Source organism: Triticum dicoccoides, chromosome 4B (genome assembly GCF_002162155.2).
Source record: "Triticum dicoccoides isolate Atlit2015 ecotype Zavitan chromosome 4B, WEW_v2.0, whole genome shotgun sequence".
NCBI classification, from domain to species: Eukaryota; Viridiplantae; Streptophyta; class Magnoliopsida; order Poales; family Poaceae; genus Triticum; species Triticum dicoccoides.
In genome coordinates this window covers 10,078,949-10,091,891 of record NC_041387.1, presented here as the reverse complement: position 1 = coordinate 10,091,891, position 12,943 = coordinate 10,078,949, and the positions used below count along the sequence as shown (strand labels likewise).

At 48.0% G+C, this 12,943-nt stretch overlaps 2 protein-coding genes across 3 annotated transcripts; both read left to right on the top strand.

Moving 5' to 3' along the window:
• Positions 1–4,314: 4,314 nt before the first annotated feature.
• LOC119294551 (protein PHOTOSYSTEM I ASSEMBLY 2, chloroplastic-like) lies at positions 4,315–7,274 on the top strand. 2 transcript variants are annotated; one of them, XM_037572754.1, is made up of 3 exons: positions 4,315–4,586; positions 6,528–6,798; positions 6,900–7,274. In XM_037572754.1, exons 1-3 carry the CDS (start codon positions 4,455–4,457, stop codon positions 6,956–6,958), a joined length of 462 nt encoding a protein of 153 aa, XP_037428651.1. In that variant the 5' UTR covers positions 4,315–4,454; the 3' UTR covers positions 6,959–7,274. The 2 variants fall into 2 exon arrangements, with proteins under 2 accessions (XP_037428651.1, XP_037428652.1); XM_037572755.1 differs by having other exon boundaries at positions 4,317–4,586; positions 6,537–6,798.
• A 746-nt stretch (positions 7,275–8,020) lies between these two features.
• LOC119294550 (inactive protein RESTRICTED TEV MOVEMENT 2-like) lies at positions 8,021–9,376 on the top strand. The gene is made up of 2 exons (XM_037572753.1): positions 8,021–8,199; positions 8,306–9,376. Exons 1-2 carry the CDS (start codon positions 8,103–8,105, stop codon positions 9,196–9,198), a joined length of 990 nt encoding a protein of 329 aa, XP_037428650.1. The 5' UTR covers positions 8,021–8,102; the 3' UTR covers positions 9,199–9,376.
• The last annotated feature ends 3,567 nt before the right edge of the window (positions 9,377–12,943 follow it).

The following is a 12,943-nucleotide window of genomic DNA, read 5'->3' as shown; positions in this document are numbered from 1 at the left end:
GTGGTGTCGTTGGGAGCCTCTAATTAAGTTGTGGAGATTGCCCCAACCTTGTTTGTAAAGGTTCGGTCGCCGCCTTCAAGGGCACCAATAGTGGAATCACGGCATCTCGCATTGTGTGAGGGCGTGAGGAGAATACGGTAGCCCTAGTGGCTTCTTGGGGAGCATTGTGCCTCCACACCACTCCAACGGAGACGTACTTCCCTTCGAAAGGAAGGAACTTCAGTAACACATCCTCGTCTTCACCGGCTCCACTCTTGGTTATCTCATGCCTTTACTTTTGCAAGCTTATTTGTGTTATATCCCTTGCTTTCTTGTGTGCTTATTGTTGTTGCATCATATAGGTTGCCCACCTAGTTGCATATCTAGACAACCTACTTTGATGCAAAGTTTAATTTGGTAAAGAAAAGCTAAAAATTGTTAGTTGCCTATTCACCCCCCCCCCCCTCTAGTCAACTATATCGATCCTTTCACTCAAGTATATATTTGCAAAAGGAAGATCAATACATTGCCAATGCCATTGAACTTATTCATTTGACAAAGATTCAGGTGCAGTTACTGAGAGATGATGGTGGGTGGGAAAGCTTTTCTTGAAGAAGTCACTTCCTTTCGTGTCAAGCATAAAGTCAAAGTTCCCCATGGGAGGTTCGTATAAGCCGCCTGGAAGACTCTCAAGATTCTACCAAAAACTCACAAATCTCCATGGCTTCCATGTTGAGATCTTTTTGGGTCTTGTTGATAGGAAACTTCGGGAGCGTGGAGATAGATTCTACAAAAAAATCACAAATCTCCAGAGCTTGTTGATAGGAAACTTCGGAACCCTACAAGTGAGCCAAGCTACTACCTCACATAAATCTCGAAGGTTGACTACTTCTCGCCTTTTTCTTTTGAGTGTAGAATAAGGCAATCATTTCAATCAGATTTGGAGAGCGATTGTGGAGGGGCGCGATGTACCTAAGAAGGGTTTAGTACGTCGTATTGGCAATGGATCCTCAACTCAAATCTGGTCTAATAACTAACTAGATCCTAATGGATGTTATGATGCGGCCCTTCGGGTGCCGATCAGCTAACCCATCGGTTTTAGTTTTTGAACTCGTTGACCACCCATCAACCAGATGGGATCCTGAACGGCTCGCTGAAGTCTTCCTACATATTGACATCCCAGCCATTCTTACCATTCCTCTTTGCACAACGGGGTGATGGCTCGCGAATTTACGATGTTGTTCATAGTGATTTCCATTTGGTTTCATTGGATTTTTGTTATTCTTCGGATATTTCTAACGCTAATCCAACGAAAGAAAGAGAAATCTACTTTGTTCTTTGGATGGCAGGAAATATCACAGTTGGAAGGAAACCAAAGGTGATTGGTGCAAATCAAGTCAACTAGAGCAACTTTCCTGAAGAGAGCACTGTCAACGCGCGCACCAGAGTGAAAGACAGTGTTTCATACTACCGTATGCACTTGTTTGAGCGGTCGTTTGGAGTGCGCATGGACCCTCCTCATCTATACAAAGCAACTTTCATGAAGGAACCACGGGGGAAGAGAACCCTAGCCACCGCCACACCATCCAGAAGAGGGGAGGGGAAGATCATCGTAGTTTTTGGTCCTTTCATCTCCATCATCATCATCACCTCCTTCACCATTGTAAGAGGGATTGGAACTTGTAATTTCTACTCCATCTCATCTGAGATCAAGACTATTTGAGTACCATTTTCTCTCATTGTGGACCCCCTCAATATTTATCGATATGGTTTTCATGGTTTTTCTCTCTGTTGTGATTGATTCCCCTCTTATGATGTGTGAGTAATTCCCCTAGGTGTGGGAGATGTAGGTGCGTGGTATGATTGATATGTGCCTATCCTATATGTCGTCATTTAAATTCGTAGTAGTATGATCTATTTAGTATGTTGTTATACTGTGGTTAACTCTATGTGTCTTGTCCAATTTAAGGCCCACACAACATGATCTCAAGACCTACACAGGTAACACATATTGTTTAGGAACTCTGTGATCTATGATGTGATAGGTGGAGATATCTATGAGAACTGGACACAATATGAGATCACGGTTATCCATTGAACTTAATGCTTCGTTCCGGTCTTACGACCTTAATTATGGAAATGACCACTCTGTGGCAACGAAGAAGCATGACCATAGAATGAAATGTAAACCCTAGTGGAGGAGTTTCATGACCGCCTATAGAAAGTTTATATCAAATGCTATGAGTACAATACAAGGTAACTGGTATTGTCGTCGCACTCGCACAATTCATATATTCTTACCATGAACTGAAATCTCTCCGCACCTAATCTCTTCATTTCAGGAAACATCATTTACATTTTAAGCTCTTGTTATTTACTTTATTTAGTTATTTAATTAGTAAACATCATTAAGTCCTCTCTTTACTAGCATTTTTAGTTTATCATTTACCCGGGACAGTAATAGTATTTTCAGAAGCTCAAACAGTACTTCACACAAGAGTTGTGACACCTTGTGTGTGACAGAAACGCCTCCATAAATACTCTCCTTCGCTCTTTGTTGGGACCATTGCTCATTGGGATACTTTTGCGAAAGTGTTGTGCTACCCTGTTTGGTCTGCAGGTACCAGGGGGTTGAAGATAACTGGGCGTGGAACTTTGAAAAAAGCAGCTGCTTCACGGTCAAGTCGGCGTACAAGATGATGATTGCAAAGAAATTGAGACGCAAAGCTTGGTTAGATGGTTCCTCTGGATCTTCAAGCATCGATGGATATTAAGCATCATAGAAACTGTTATGAAAACACTAGTTCTAGATAAAACACACATGTTCCTGTGGAGATTAGCAAAGCATTCGAAACCAACCGAGGACATTGGGGCGCACAAAAAAATATCAACGACCAGTGTATGCGCCTTGTGCGGAGCTGCGGATTCCTGGAGACATGTGTTGCTTAAATGCACAATGGCAAGGTGCATATGGGCTCTTGTGGACAGTGAACTGTCAGAGTACCTTTGCAAAAGTATGGAACCAAGCGCTTCTCAATGATGGGACACACTATCACATGAGGAATTTTTCAAGCTATCGGTTACGTTGTGGGCAATATGGTGGGCAAGGAGAACAATGATACATGAGGAGGTCTATCCGAGTCCTACAACTACTCATGAATTCGTAAATAGGTTCATATCAGAGCTCGATATAACTGCACGGAAAGCTATCAAAGCACCAAGTAAAGCAAGGGCGACAATAGCAAGACCAAGGGCACCGCCGCAGGGTTTTACAAAAATACATGTTAATGCTAGCATAGCAAGGATCGGCCGCAATCGTTTTTCGTGATGCTGCATGTTTATATCTCGATAACTCCTCCCTAGTTGTTCAAGGGGGGCACTGATGTTGTCACGCTTAGAAGCAATGGCATGCCAGGAAGCATTGTCTCTAGCTAAGGATGTGCTGCTCCAAAACTTCATAATTAAATCGGACTAAAAACAAGTTGTGAGAGATAACCAGTAGTTATGGTTGCATCATTTGTGAGATCAACCAGAGGGCAAGGTTGTCCAACTGTAACTTCATTTACGAAGGACCTTTATCAAATATTGATGTAGATTAGTTAGCTAAGTTTTCAAGTTCTTTTGATCAGGGACGGCATCTGCGGTTGATCGATCTGCATGATCCAATCTGTATCCCACTTCATATGGAATATGATACATTAAATTTAGCTTTACCCTAAAACAATATTGTCTCGCATAAAGTGACATAGCCGCGCTCGGTTTTGCTTCGTTTCAATTTCACATTATCAAGATAGGGGGAGGGCAAGAAACTAGTAATGTAGCCATTGTAAGCCCAATCACAGAGCTTTATGGCCGAATTAGGCGAGCCCAAGAGCTTTCTCGACCCTTCACCATATGCGGGATCCCCGCGTGTCCGGCAAACCTGGCCAACTAGGCTCTGCCTAGCAGGCCGGCTTGTTAGCACGTGTGCCCGCTCCGTGACGAGATGGCACGGCACGTGGTTAATTGGGTCATACCCGGCAAATGACGCAGCCTAGGGCCGTGCCCGTATCTGGAGGCTGGGCACGTGTGACAGCATGACATGACTCATTTTTTTATTATAAGACAATAGACTGAATCATGTGTGGGTTGACGGCTAAATGTGCCGATGGGCCGTCCCGTTTAATTATAGTGTCGTGCCTGGGCCAGGGAAGCCAGCACGCGTCCCGGCCCGGCACGGCCCGGGTAGTTAGCGTGCCTGGCCGGGCTGGGCCGGGCCGGGCACGTATAACCCAGGCCGGGCCGGGCGGTGCAGGTCCGGCCCAAATGGCCAGGTTTGTGTCCGGGCGACGAAACCGAAGCTCGGCTTTGGAAATCTGGGGAAGGCGACGAGCAATCCGAGGAGCTCCGCCCCTCTTCTTCTCCCCCACCCCCACTGGCGACGGCGACGGAGGCGAGGGTGAAAATTCCCCACCAACCGGAGCGCGTGCTTGCTGATGGAGGTCTCGGCCAGGCTCCGCCCGCCGCCCGCCGCCTCGACGGCGCCGCCCCGCCGCGGCGGAGGGCCCCTGCGACTGCGACGGCTGCTCCCTTCGTCTCGGCCCGCCTCCCGCGCGGTCTCCGCCAAGGTGCCCATACCCTCGGTGCTTTTCTCCTCCCCTATCTTGTGGGTTGCGGGGGACGTTGCGCGTGTAGGTGTAGGCCCGAAGCTCCCCTCCCGGTTGCTGCTTCTGGAGGCAGCTGCTTGTGGAGGTGGATGGAATTCTGACGATTTTTGGTGCATTCTGTTGAGCTTCCGCTCCCTGATTTTTCACTGATTTCTTAGTGGAATGGAAGTTGAAGAAGGTAGGGCTTGTTTGCTCCATAGATTTAGCACTTAGCTAGTAGTATACTCTACGGAAGGGTATTCTGAATTTGTGGCCTGTTATAATGAGACCGAGTTACAGAAATGAGCGCGACTGCACGAGTAAACTTTTACAGTGACCATGGTCGAATTCGAATAGGCTAGGAGTTAGTGCATTCCATCATATGCCCTGCACTTTCCGAAATGGTTAAAATGCCAAGAAAACATTGCTGCCTTACGTGCCGGCCCTGGTTGCCAGGAAAAATTGGTGCCTATGCAGTATGCACCCCTACGAAATGATCTTTGTATGTGTGTTGACAGGATAGAACCAGAATCAATCAAAGCTGTTTTGATACCAAGTTATGAGTGCGAATTATTTGTACTGAGCTTATTCAAATAGCTATATTTGCTTGTCGATTGGTCAAGTGTTGTCTAATCGATTGACAACAACCGTGAAGCATTCATCTGTTCCCTTTAACGATAGAATCTTATGCACATATACAGTCCTATGAAATATCAGAGCTATTCTGGTAAGGGTGATAAGTAGGTTGTAGCATCGAAAACAGGACAATGTGGGTGAGTTAACAGCACAGACAGATCTGGAATTATCCAGGTGGAAATGGATTCACGTCTGCTTTTGGGTGTGAGGCAAAAACTAGAATGCCTTGTGAGCATGGCCCATTTCCACCTAGCCAATTTCCTGTTTACAGAAGTTTCTCTTCTGGACAAACAAGTTTATCCAGCATGTAAGTTCCATATATACGATGCAACCTTCTCAGGATCTAATCTATTATCTGCAGTTTTGGAAGTCAATGTGTTGTTATTATGCCAGGCTAATCTGGACACATTTTGTCGTCATGTACGGTAGCGAATACTGCTTAACTTCTTGTCTTCACCCTACCTAGAACTTGTTACCTATAATAGTGCACACTGAAAACATTGGGAGAGCAACAACAGCAGCATCCTTTTGGGTGTGAAACAAAGCTATAATGCCTTGTGCGCATGGCCCATTTCCACCTAGTTGATCTCCTATTCTCAGAAGTTCCTCTTATAGAAAAGTGTGTCCGGCATGTAAGTACTATTCAGTGGTAACCACTAACCAACATTAATTGTTGGTGCGGAAGTATATATATAGGATGCAACCTTGTCCTGAAAGGATCTAATCTATTATGTGTGGTTTTGGAAGCCAAGCTGTTTTTGTTATGTCAAGCTAATCTGGACCTGTTTCTGTTGTCTTCTACGGTAGCGAATAATGCTTAACTTCTTGTCTTCACCCTAGCTAGACCTTGTTACCTATAATACTCCACACTGAAAACACTGGGAGAGCAACGACAGCAGCATCCTTTTCTAGATAATTCTACCCAGTTCTGTTGGTTTAATATTCATTGAGTGTCCTCCATTCCAGTATCAGTCTACTAACAATCTACTTACTGGAGCCAGGAAGTTGGATTAATTGCTCTCAGTCTCTTACTTCCATATGGGGTTTGATTTTCCTCTTACTTCACTCGTCTCGGTTCTTTTGCGTGATGTGGCCTGACTAGCCAAGTGTGTTGATTTTCCTCATACTTCATTCGTCTCTGTTCTGTTGCATGATGTGGCCTGACTAGCTAGTGTGTTGTTTTTCCTCTTACTTTGTCTCTGTTCTGTTGTGTGATGCGGTCTGACTAGCTAAGTGACATTCATTTGATAGTAGAAGTTCAAGTTAAGAGATTTACAAATTTTCTAGCCAATGCAGATCAGAGCAAGTGCAATTAATGACCTGCAAAGAAGCAAGAGTAGCCTGGAAGCACTGTTCTGCTACGACAAAGCTGTTCCAGAGGAGAATATCGGGAAACCTGCTGGCCTAGATTTGGAAAAGAAGAATGTTGGGAAGAATCCTCCATGCGTGCGCTGCGAAACTAAAGGTGCTGTGCTGTGCGCAACCTGCGCTGGTTCAGGCTTGTACGTCGACTCGATAATGGAAAGCCAAGGAATCATCGTAAAAGTCAGATGCCTAGGTAAGCAAGTTTGACAGCCATCTCTGATTCCTGCAGTGAACCGTGTGCATTTTATACGCCGCCATATGGATGATACATGGTTTGTTGTGTGATTGCTGTAGGCTGCGGAGGAACTGGAAGCATCATGTGCTCCACATGCGGAGGCCGTGGACACACCTGAATTGTCTGTTGATGTTTCTCACAAACAAGGCAATGAAATTCAAGTAGCATCCTCTTGGTGTACGTCCATCATCGCCGGGAACTATCATTTTTGCAGTAATCTGTATACATTTTACTGACGATTCATAGTTGAACGATGTTCAGAGCATGCTGCGAACAATTTCACTGTACTAAAGGATTCGATGCTGAGTCGGGTGTTGTACCTTGAGTCTACTTAGTTCAGAGCGTGTGACATCGTTTTGCTTTTGTATCAAAAATTGTTTCAGTTGTGACACTTTACTGATCCCAACTGTTTGACATGCGTGCTCATCGATGCATATGCTGTCTTTCTTTTGCTGAATCAGATGAAGCGCTTTATGCTACAGTGAAACAAGAGCAGCAGGCACACATAGCCTACTTGCTAAGATGTACTAGCATTAAGCATAAACTTTGTGCAGATATCGGTACATCACATTGCCTAGAATGAACGGAACGGTCGCAAACCGACGAAGTCGACAAGTTAGAACCAGACCCAAGAGCCTCGACAAATTAAAATCTCAAGAACCCCAAAGATCACCTGAAGAACAGAGAAATCACTCATACGACATTTGAAAAATCTGCGAATTCGCCGGTTCAAAGATAGGCGTGTCAAAATTTGAAAAGTCGAATAGCAGATCGAATCGCGCTTGGTCCTAAATAATACCTACCCTGTTACACACTCATCATCAATCAAGCAAGAAACAAAAAGAGAGAAACCCACACCCAATATGCTTCTCTTGAGGCATGGACCAGCCCCTCCTGCAAACCCACATGGACATGGATTTTCTCCATACCCCGGCCGAAAACCAAGCAAGGAATAATACTTCACTTTGCTGGGGGTTTGCGTCGCCGTCGCGGACGCCGACGCCGACGCCGGGAGAAACACCAATCGATGGAGAAAAACATCACTTGTCCGCCAAGCCAAGCCATGTCCGATCCTTCTTCCTTCCAAGAATCTATTCTTCTCCTCCTCCTCCTCCTCCTCTCATGGCTCCTGACTATATATACATCTCCACGGCAAAAGGCGACCGGCATCACTCACCACCACCATCACCATCGATCATCACCGCAAGCATTCGTTCATCGGGTTTGTTGTTTGGGAGATCGAGAAGGAGGTGCCGGCAGCCATGGACAGGGCCATCAACCGCACCTACGAGGAGTACACCCCCGCCGTCGAGTGGAGCCACTCCGCCGACGCCAGCTTCGTCAAGATCATCGTCCCAGGCAAGCAAACCATCCATGCGGCTCACACCATATGGTTACTGATGAGCCAACAATGGCGGGGGTGTGTGATGGGTGTGGCCTGACTCTTGAGGGTTCTTGGCTGCAGGGTTTAAGAGGGAGGAGATCAGGGTGCTGGTGGACAACCACGGCCACCTGCGGACGCGCGGCGAGCGGCCGGTGGAGGGCGGCAGGTGGAGCCGCTTCCAGAAGGACCTGCAGCTCCCCTCCGACTGCAACGTCGACGGCATCCGCGCCAAGTTCGAGAACGAGGCGCTCACCATCACGCTCCCCAAGAAGCACCCTTCGCCCCCGCAGCAGCAGGCCGCGCCCGTGCCCATGCCGGCTCTGCCGGTGCCGGCGCCCAAGCCCGTGCCCGAGCCCAGGAGGCCCTACGCGGCGCCGTCCCAGAAGCCGCCGCCGGCGCTCCCGGAGCCCGCGAGGCCGGCCGCCACGGCGCCGCCCCCCGTCGTCCCTTCCCAGAAGCCCTTCGCCGACCGCAGGCCGTCGCTGCCCCGCAAGCCGGCGGACATTCCCGCGCCGGCAAGGCCCGCGCCTCCCGTGCCCGCGCCGGCGCCGGAGTTGGAGACCCTGAACAAGCACAATGGAGCCGCTGCCACCGCGAAGCCCGGGCTGCCCGCCTTCCCGAAGCCGACGGGGGAGTGGGTGAGGGAGGAGGCCAAGAAGCCGCAAGAGGAGGCCATGGCGAGGAAACAGCAAGACGCGGCCGAGGAGGAGGAGAAGAAGCGGATGGAGAGGGAGGCGAGAGGGAAGATGGAGGAGGACAGGAAGACGGCGGAGGCGGACAAGGAGACGGAGGGGATGATGGACATGGCGCGGCGGAGGAGGCCCGCGCCCGCCAACCGCGGGCTGCTGGTGAACGTGGCCGTGGCGGCGCTGGTGCTCGTCGGCATCACGGTGTACGTGTGGCGCAACCTGAGCGCCGCTGCCTCCGGCGGGGGCGGGGATGCCGGCGCCGGGAGCTACGGCGACGAGATGTGATCGATCGATCGAACAGTTGGCGCGAAGTATATATTCGAGGCGTGGGAACGAGTGAGAGTTCATACGTGTAAAATGCAAGTATATATATGTATGTATTGTGGCTTGTTACAGATTACAGAGCCATGGTGGGTTGATCAAACTTGATGAAATAAAATGTGATGCACAAGCCTTTAACTTTCTATATATGTTCTTGAACGCGTCGAGGTTAATTTGTTCTACAAGCATGTATGTGTATGACTTGGTTACTCCTTGCGCATGCAGACTGCAAATTTAAACTTTGACAATGACAAATATGCATGGTATAAAAGTATATTGAAGGATGATTCTAATGGTATTGATTCGGTATTGTGAGTGTCAATAACTTTTTTGCATAAACTTGACAAAAGCTTATAAAGTTTGGCTCGATACAAAGCAAATATGCAAAGTAAATAAAATGGAGGGAGTAGATACACGTTAGACTTAACGTTGAAAAGGCTTGTGTAGGTTTGCATCTGTGGAGCAAAAACTAGCAACGAGTAGTTAAGAAAAAAGTGACTTGCATGAAAAAGATATCCAGGCGACTAACAAATAGGCAATCCCATTATTTTCGCAAACTTTTGATGATGATCGTAATTCCTGTCACACTACTGTAAAAAGGGTGGAATTCACATCGACCATGAAACCTACATGTGCAGGAAGGGGGTCAAGGTCTCGTCGTTGCTCTCGTTGAGTCCATGCTTGATTGTGGTGAGTGATGGTTCAATTCGACAGATTTGGGAGAGAAGTTGGAGGAGCAAGGCCAGCATTTCAGCTCTTTGGGACAGAGGTTCCTCCATCCTTTCTTATGTTCATGTGCTTTCCTCCATCATTTTATACGTGTTGCTTCTTTCTTCTCCATAACTAACAATGGCAAGCTCATTTGGGGTTCGGGTCGAGTATGCTAAGATGAGACATGAGAGGCTTGGACATGACCCATGACCATGCCGGTGAGTAAGGACACCTAGTAGAAGGAGGGTACTTCACCCCGACCATATCACCTAGATGAGTGCCTGGGGATAGAAAGGTCCTACGCCCAGAGACGGAGCCAAGAATCTTACTTGGGGGGGGGGGGGCAATGAAAGAAAACAAATGTTGAGGGGGGCCAAACATGCAAATTTAGTGCACTTTAAACTAACAATATATGGTTGTTTTTAGGAAGAAGTTTGCCATGGGGGAACCATAGCCCTAGCTCGTCCCTCACTTGCTATGTCCCTGCCCTCACTTGTAGGCACCCAGAGGGGATAAGGATTGGTGCATTATGACAAGTACCTTATGGTTTTGGGAGATTGATGAGTGCATTGTGTATCAAGTTTTCCTTATTGTTTTTGCACCATAGAGCTAAGATTCTCTGAATTTTATCGCGATCACTTGCCCGTTTTGTCTGATTTCACTAGGAGCTCCAGAATTAGGAAATTTAGAGCATTATTTGAAAAAAAAACTTTATTTTGGCAGAAAACATGTTGGGATATCATGGGAACCTTCCATAGGAAGAGCTAAACACCTGAAAAGAAACGTCGCCTTGTTTGGAGGTTCCAAACGAGATGACCGACAGTGCCCCAGACCAGTCAATTGTTGGAAATATGCCCTAGAGGCAATAATAAAAGTATTATTATATTTCATTGTTCATGATAATTGTCTTTTATTCATGCTATAACTGTATTATCCGGAAATCGTAATACACGTGTGAATACTTAGACCACACAATGTCCCTGGTAAGCCTCTAGTTGACCAGCTCGTTGTGATCAACAGATAGTCATGGTTTCCTGACTATGGACATTGGATGTCATTGATAACGGGATCACATCATTAGGAGAATGATGTGATGGACAAGACCCAATTCTAAGCATAGCATAAAAGATCGTGTAGTTCGTTTTGCTAGAGCTTTGCAAGTGTCAAGTATCTCTTCCTTCGACCATGAGATCGTGTAACTCCCGGATACCATAAGAGTGCCTTGGGTATACCAAACGTCACAACGTAACTGGGTGACTATAAAGGTGCATTACAGGTATCTCCGAAAGTAGCTGTTGGGTTGACACGGATCGAGACTGGGATTTGTCACTCCGTATGACAGAGAGGTATCTCTGGGCCCACTCGGTAATGCATCATCATATTGAGCTCAATGTGACCAAGGTGTTGGACACGGGATCATGCATTACGGTACGAGTAAAGTGACTTGCCGGAAACGAGACTGAACAAGGTATTGGGATACCGACGATCGAGTCTCGGGCAAGTAACGTACCGATTGACAAAGGGAATTGCATACAGGGTTTGATTGAATCCTCGACATAGTGGTTCATCCGATGACAACATCGAGGAGCATGTGGGAGCCATCATGGGTATCCAGATCCCGCTGATGGTTATTGACTGAGAGAGTCTCGGTCATGTCTGCATGTCTCCCGAACCCGTAGGGTCTACACACTTAAGGTTCAGTTACGCTAGGGTTATAGGGATATGTATATGCAGTAACCCGAATGTTGTTCGGAGTCCCGGATGAGATCCCGGACGTCATGAGGAGTTCCGGAATGGTCCGGAGGTAAAGATTTATATATGGGAAGTCCTGTTTCGGGCATCGGGACAAGTTTCGGGGTTATCGGTATTGTACCGGGACCACCGGAAGGGTCCCGGGGGTCCACCGGGTGGGTCCACCTGTCCCGGGGGGCCACATGGGCTGTAAGGGGGTGCGCCTTGGCCTAATGGGCCAAGGGCACCAGCCCCACATAGGCCCATGCGCCTAGGGTTCAAGGGGGCAAGAGTCCTAGGAGGGTAAGGCACCTCCTAGGTGCCTTGGGGGGAGGGAAAACCCCCCTTGGCCGCCGCACCCCCTAGGAGATTTGATCTCCTAGGGCCGGCCACCCCCCTTGGCACCCCTATATATAGTGGGGGGAGAGGAGGGACTTCATACCTGAACGCCCTGGCCTTTGGTTGCCTCCTTCTCCCTCCCCAACACCTCCTCCACCTCCATAGTGCTTAGCGAAGCTCTGCCGGAGTACTGCAGCTCCACCAACACCACGCCGTCGTGCTGCTGCTGGTGCCATCTCCCTCAACCTCTCCTCCCTTCCTTGCTGGATCAAGAAGGAGGAGACGTGGCTGTTCCGTACGTGTGTTGAACGCGGAGGTGCCGTCCGTTCGGCGCAGGTCATCGGTGATTTGGATCACGTCGAGTACGACTACATCATCACCTTGCAAGCTTCCGCACGCGATCTACAAGTGGTATGTAGATGAAAACTCTCTCCCTAGACTCGTTGCTTAGATGAACTCATAGATGGATCTTGGTGAAACCGTAGGAAAAATTTTAATTTTCTGCAACGTTCCCCAACATCAATTACTCTACCACCAAAGCTAGCAGAGTCGAAATCCTACCACACGATCTAGAGCCGCTTGGACGGAGCACGATGGAAATGTTGTCACCTTCGACCAAAGGTAAAACTTGGGTTTCCACCTGGAAAGCTCAAGATCTAAATGTTAAGGGAGATGAAGGGGCTCCTTGACGAGGCCTCCAAAGAGGGTAACAACACCCTAGGATGTCGTTGTCGCCAGCATCGACCAGGATTGGCGCTTGGCTTTCACCTAGAATTCACCAAGCCCTATGCCATTGCATCATCATGTCTGACCATCCACCCTAGCCATGATAGGAATGTGTTACATGCAACTCGCGGTTGCCCACATCCACCGCCATGGCCTGCAGACCACCACCACAACACATTATGCCATGGTTGTACCCCCCCCC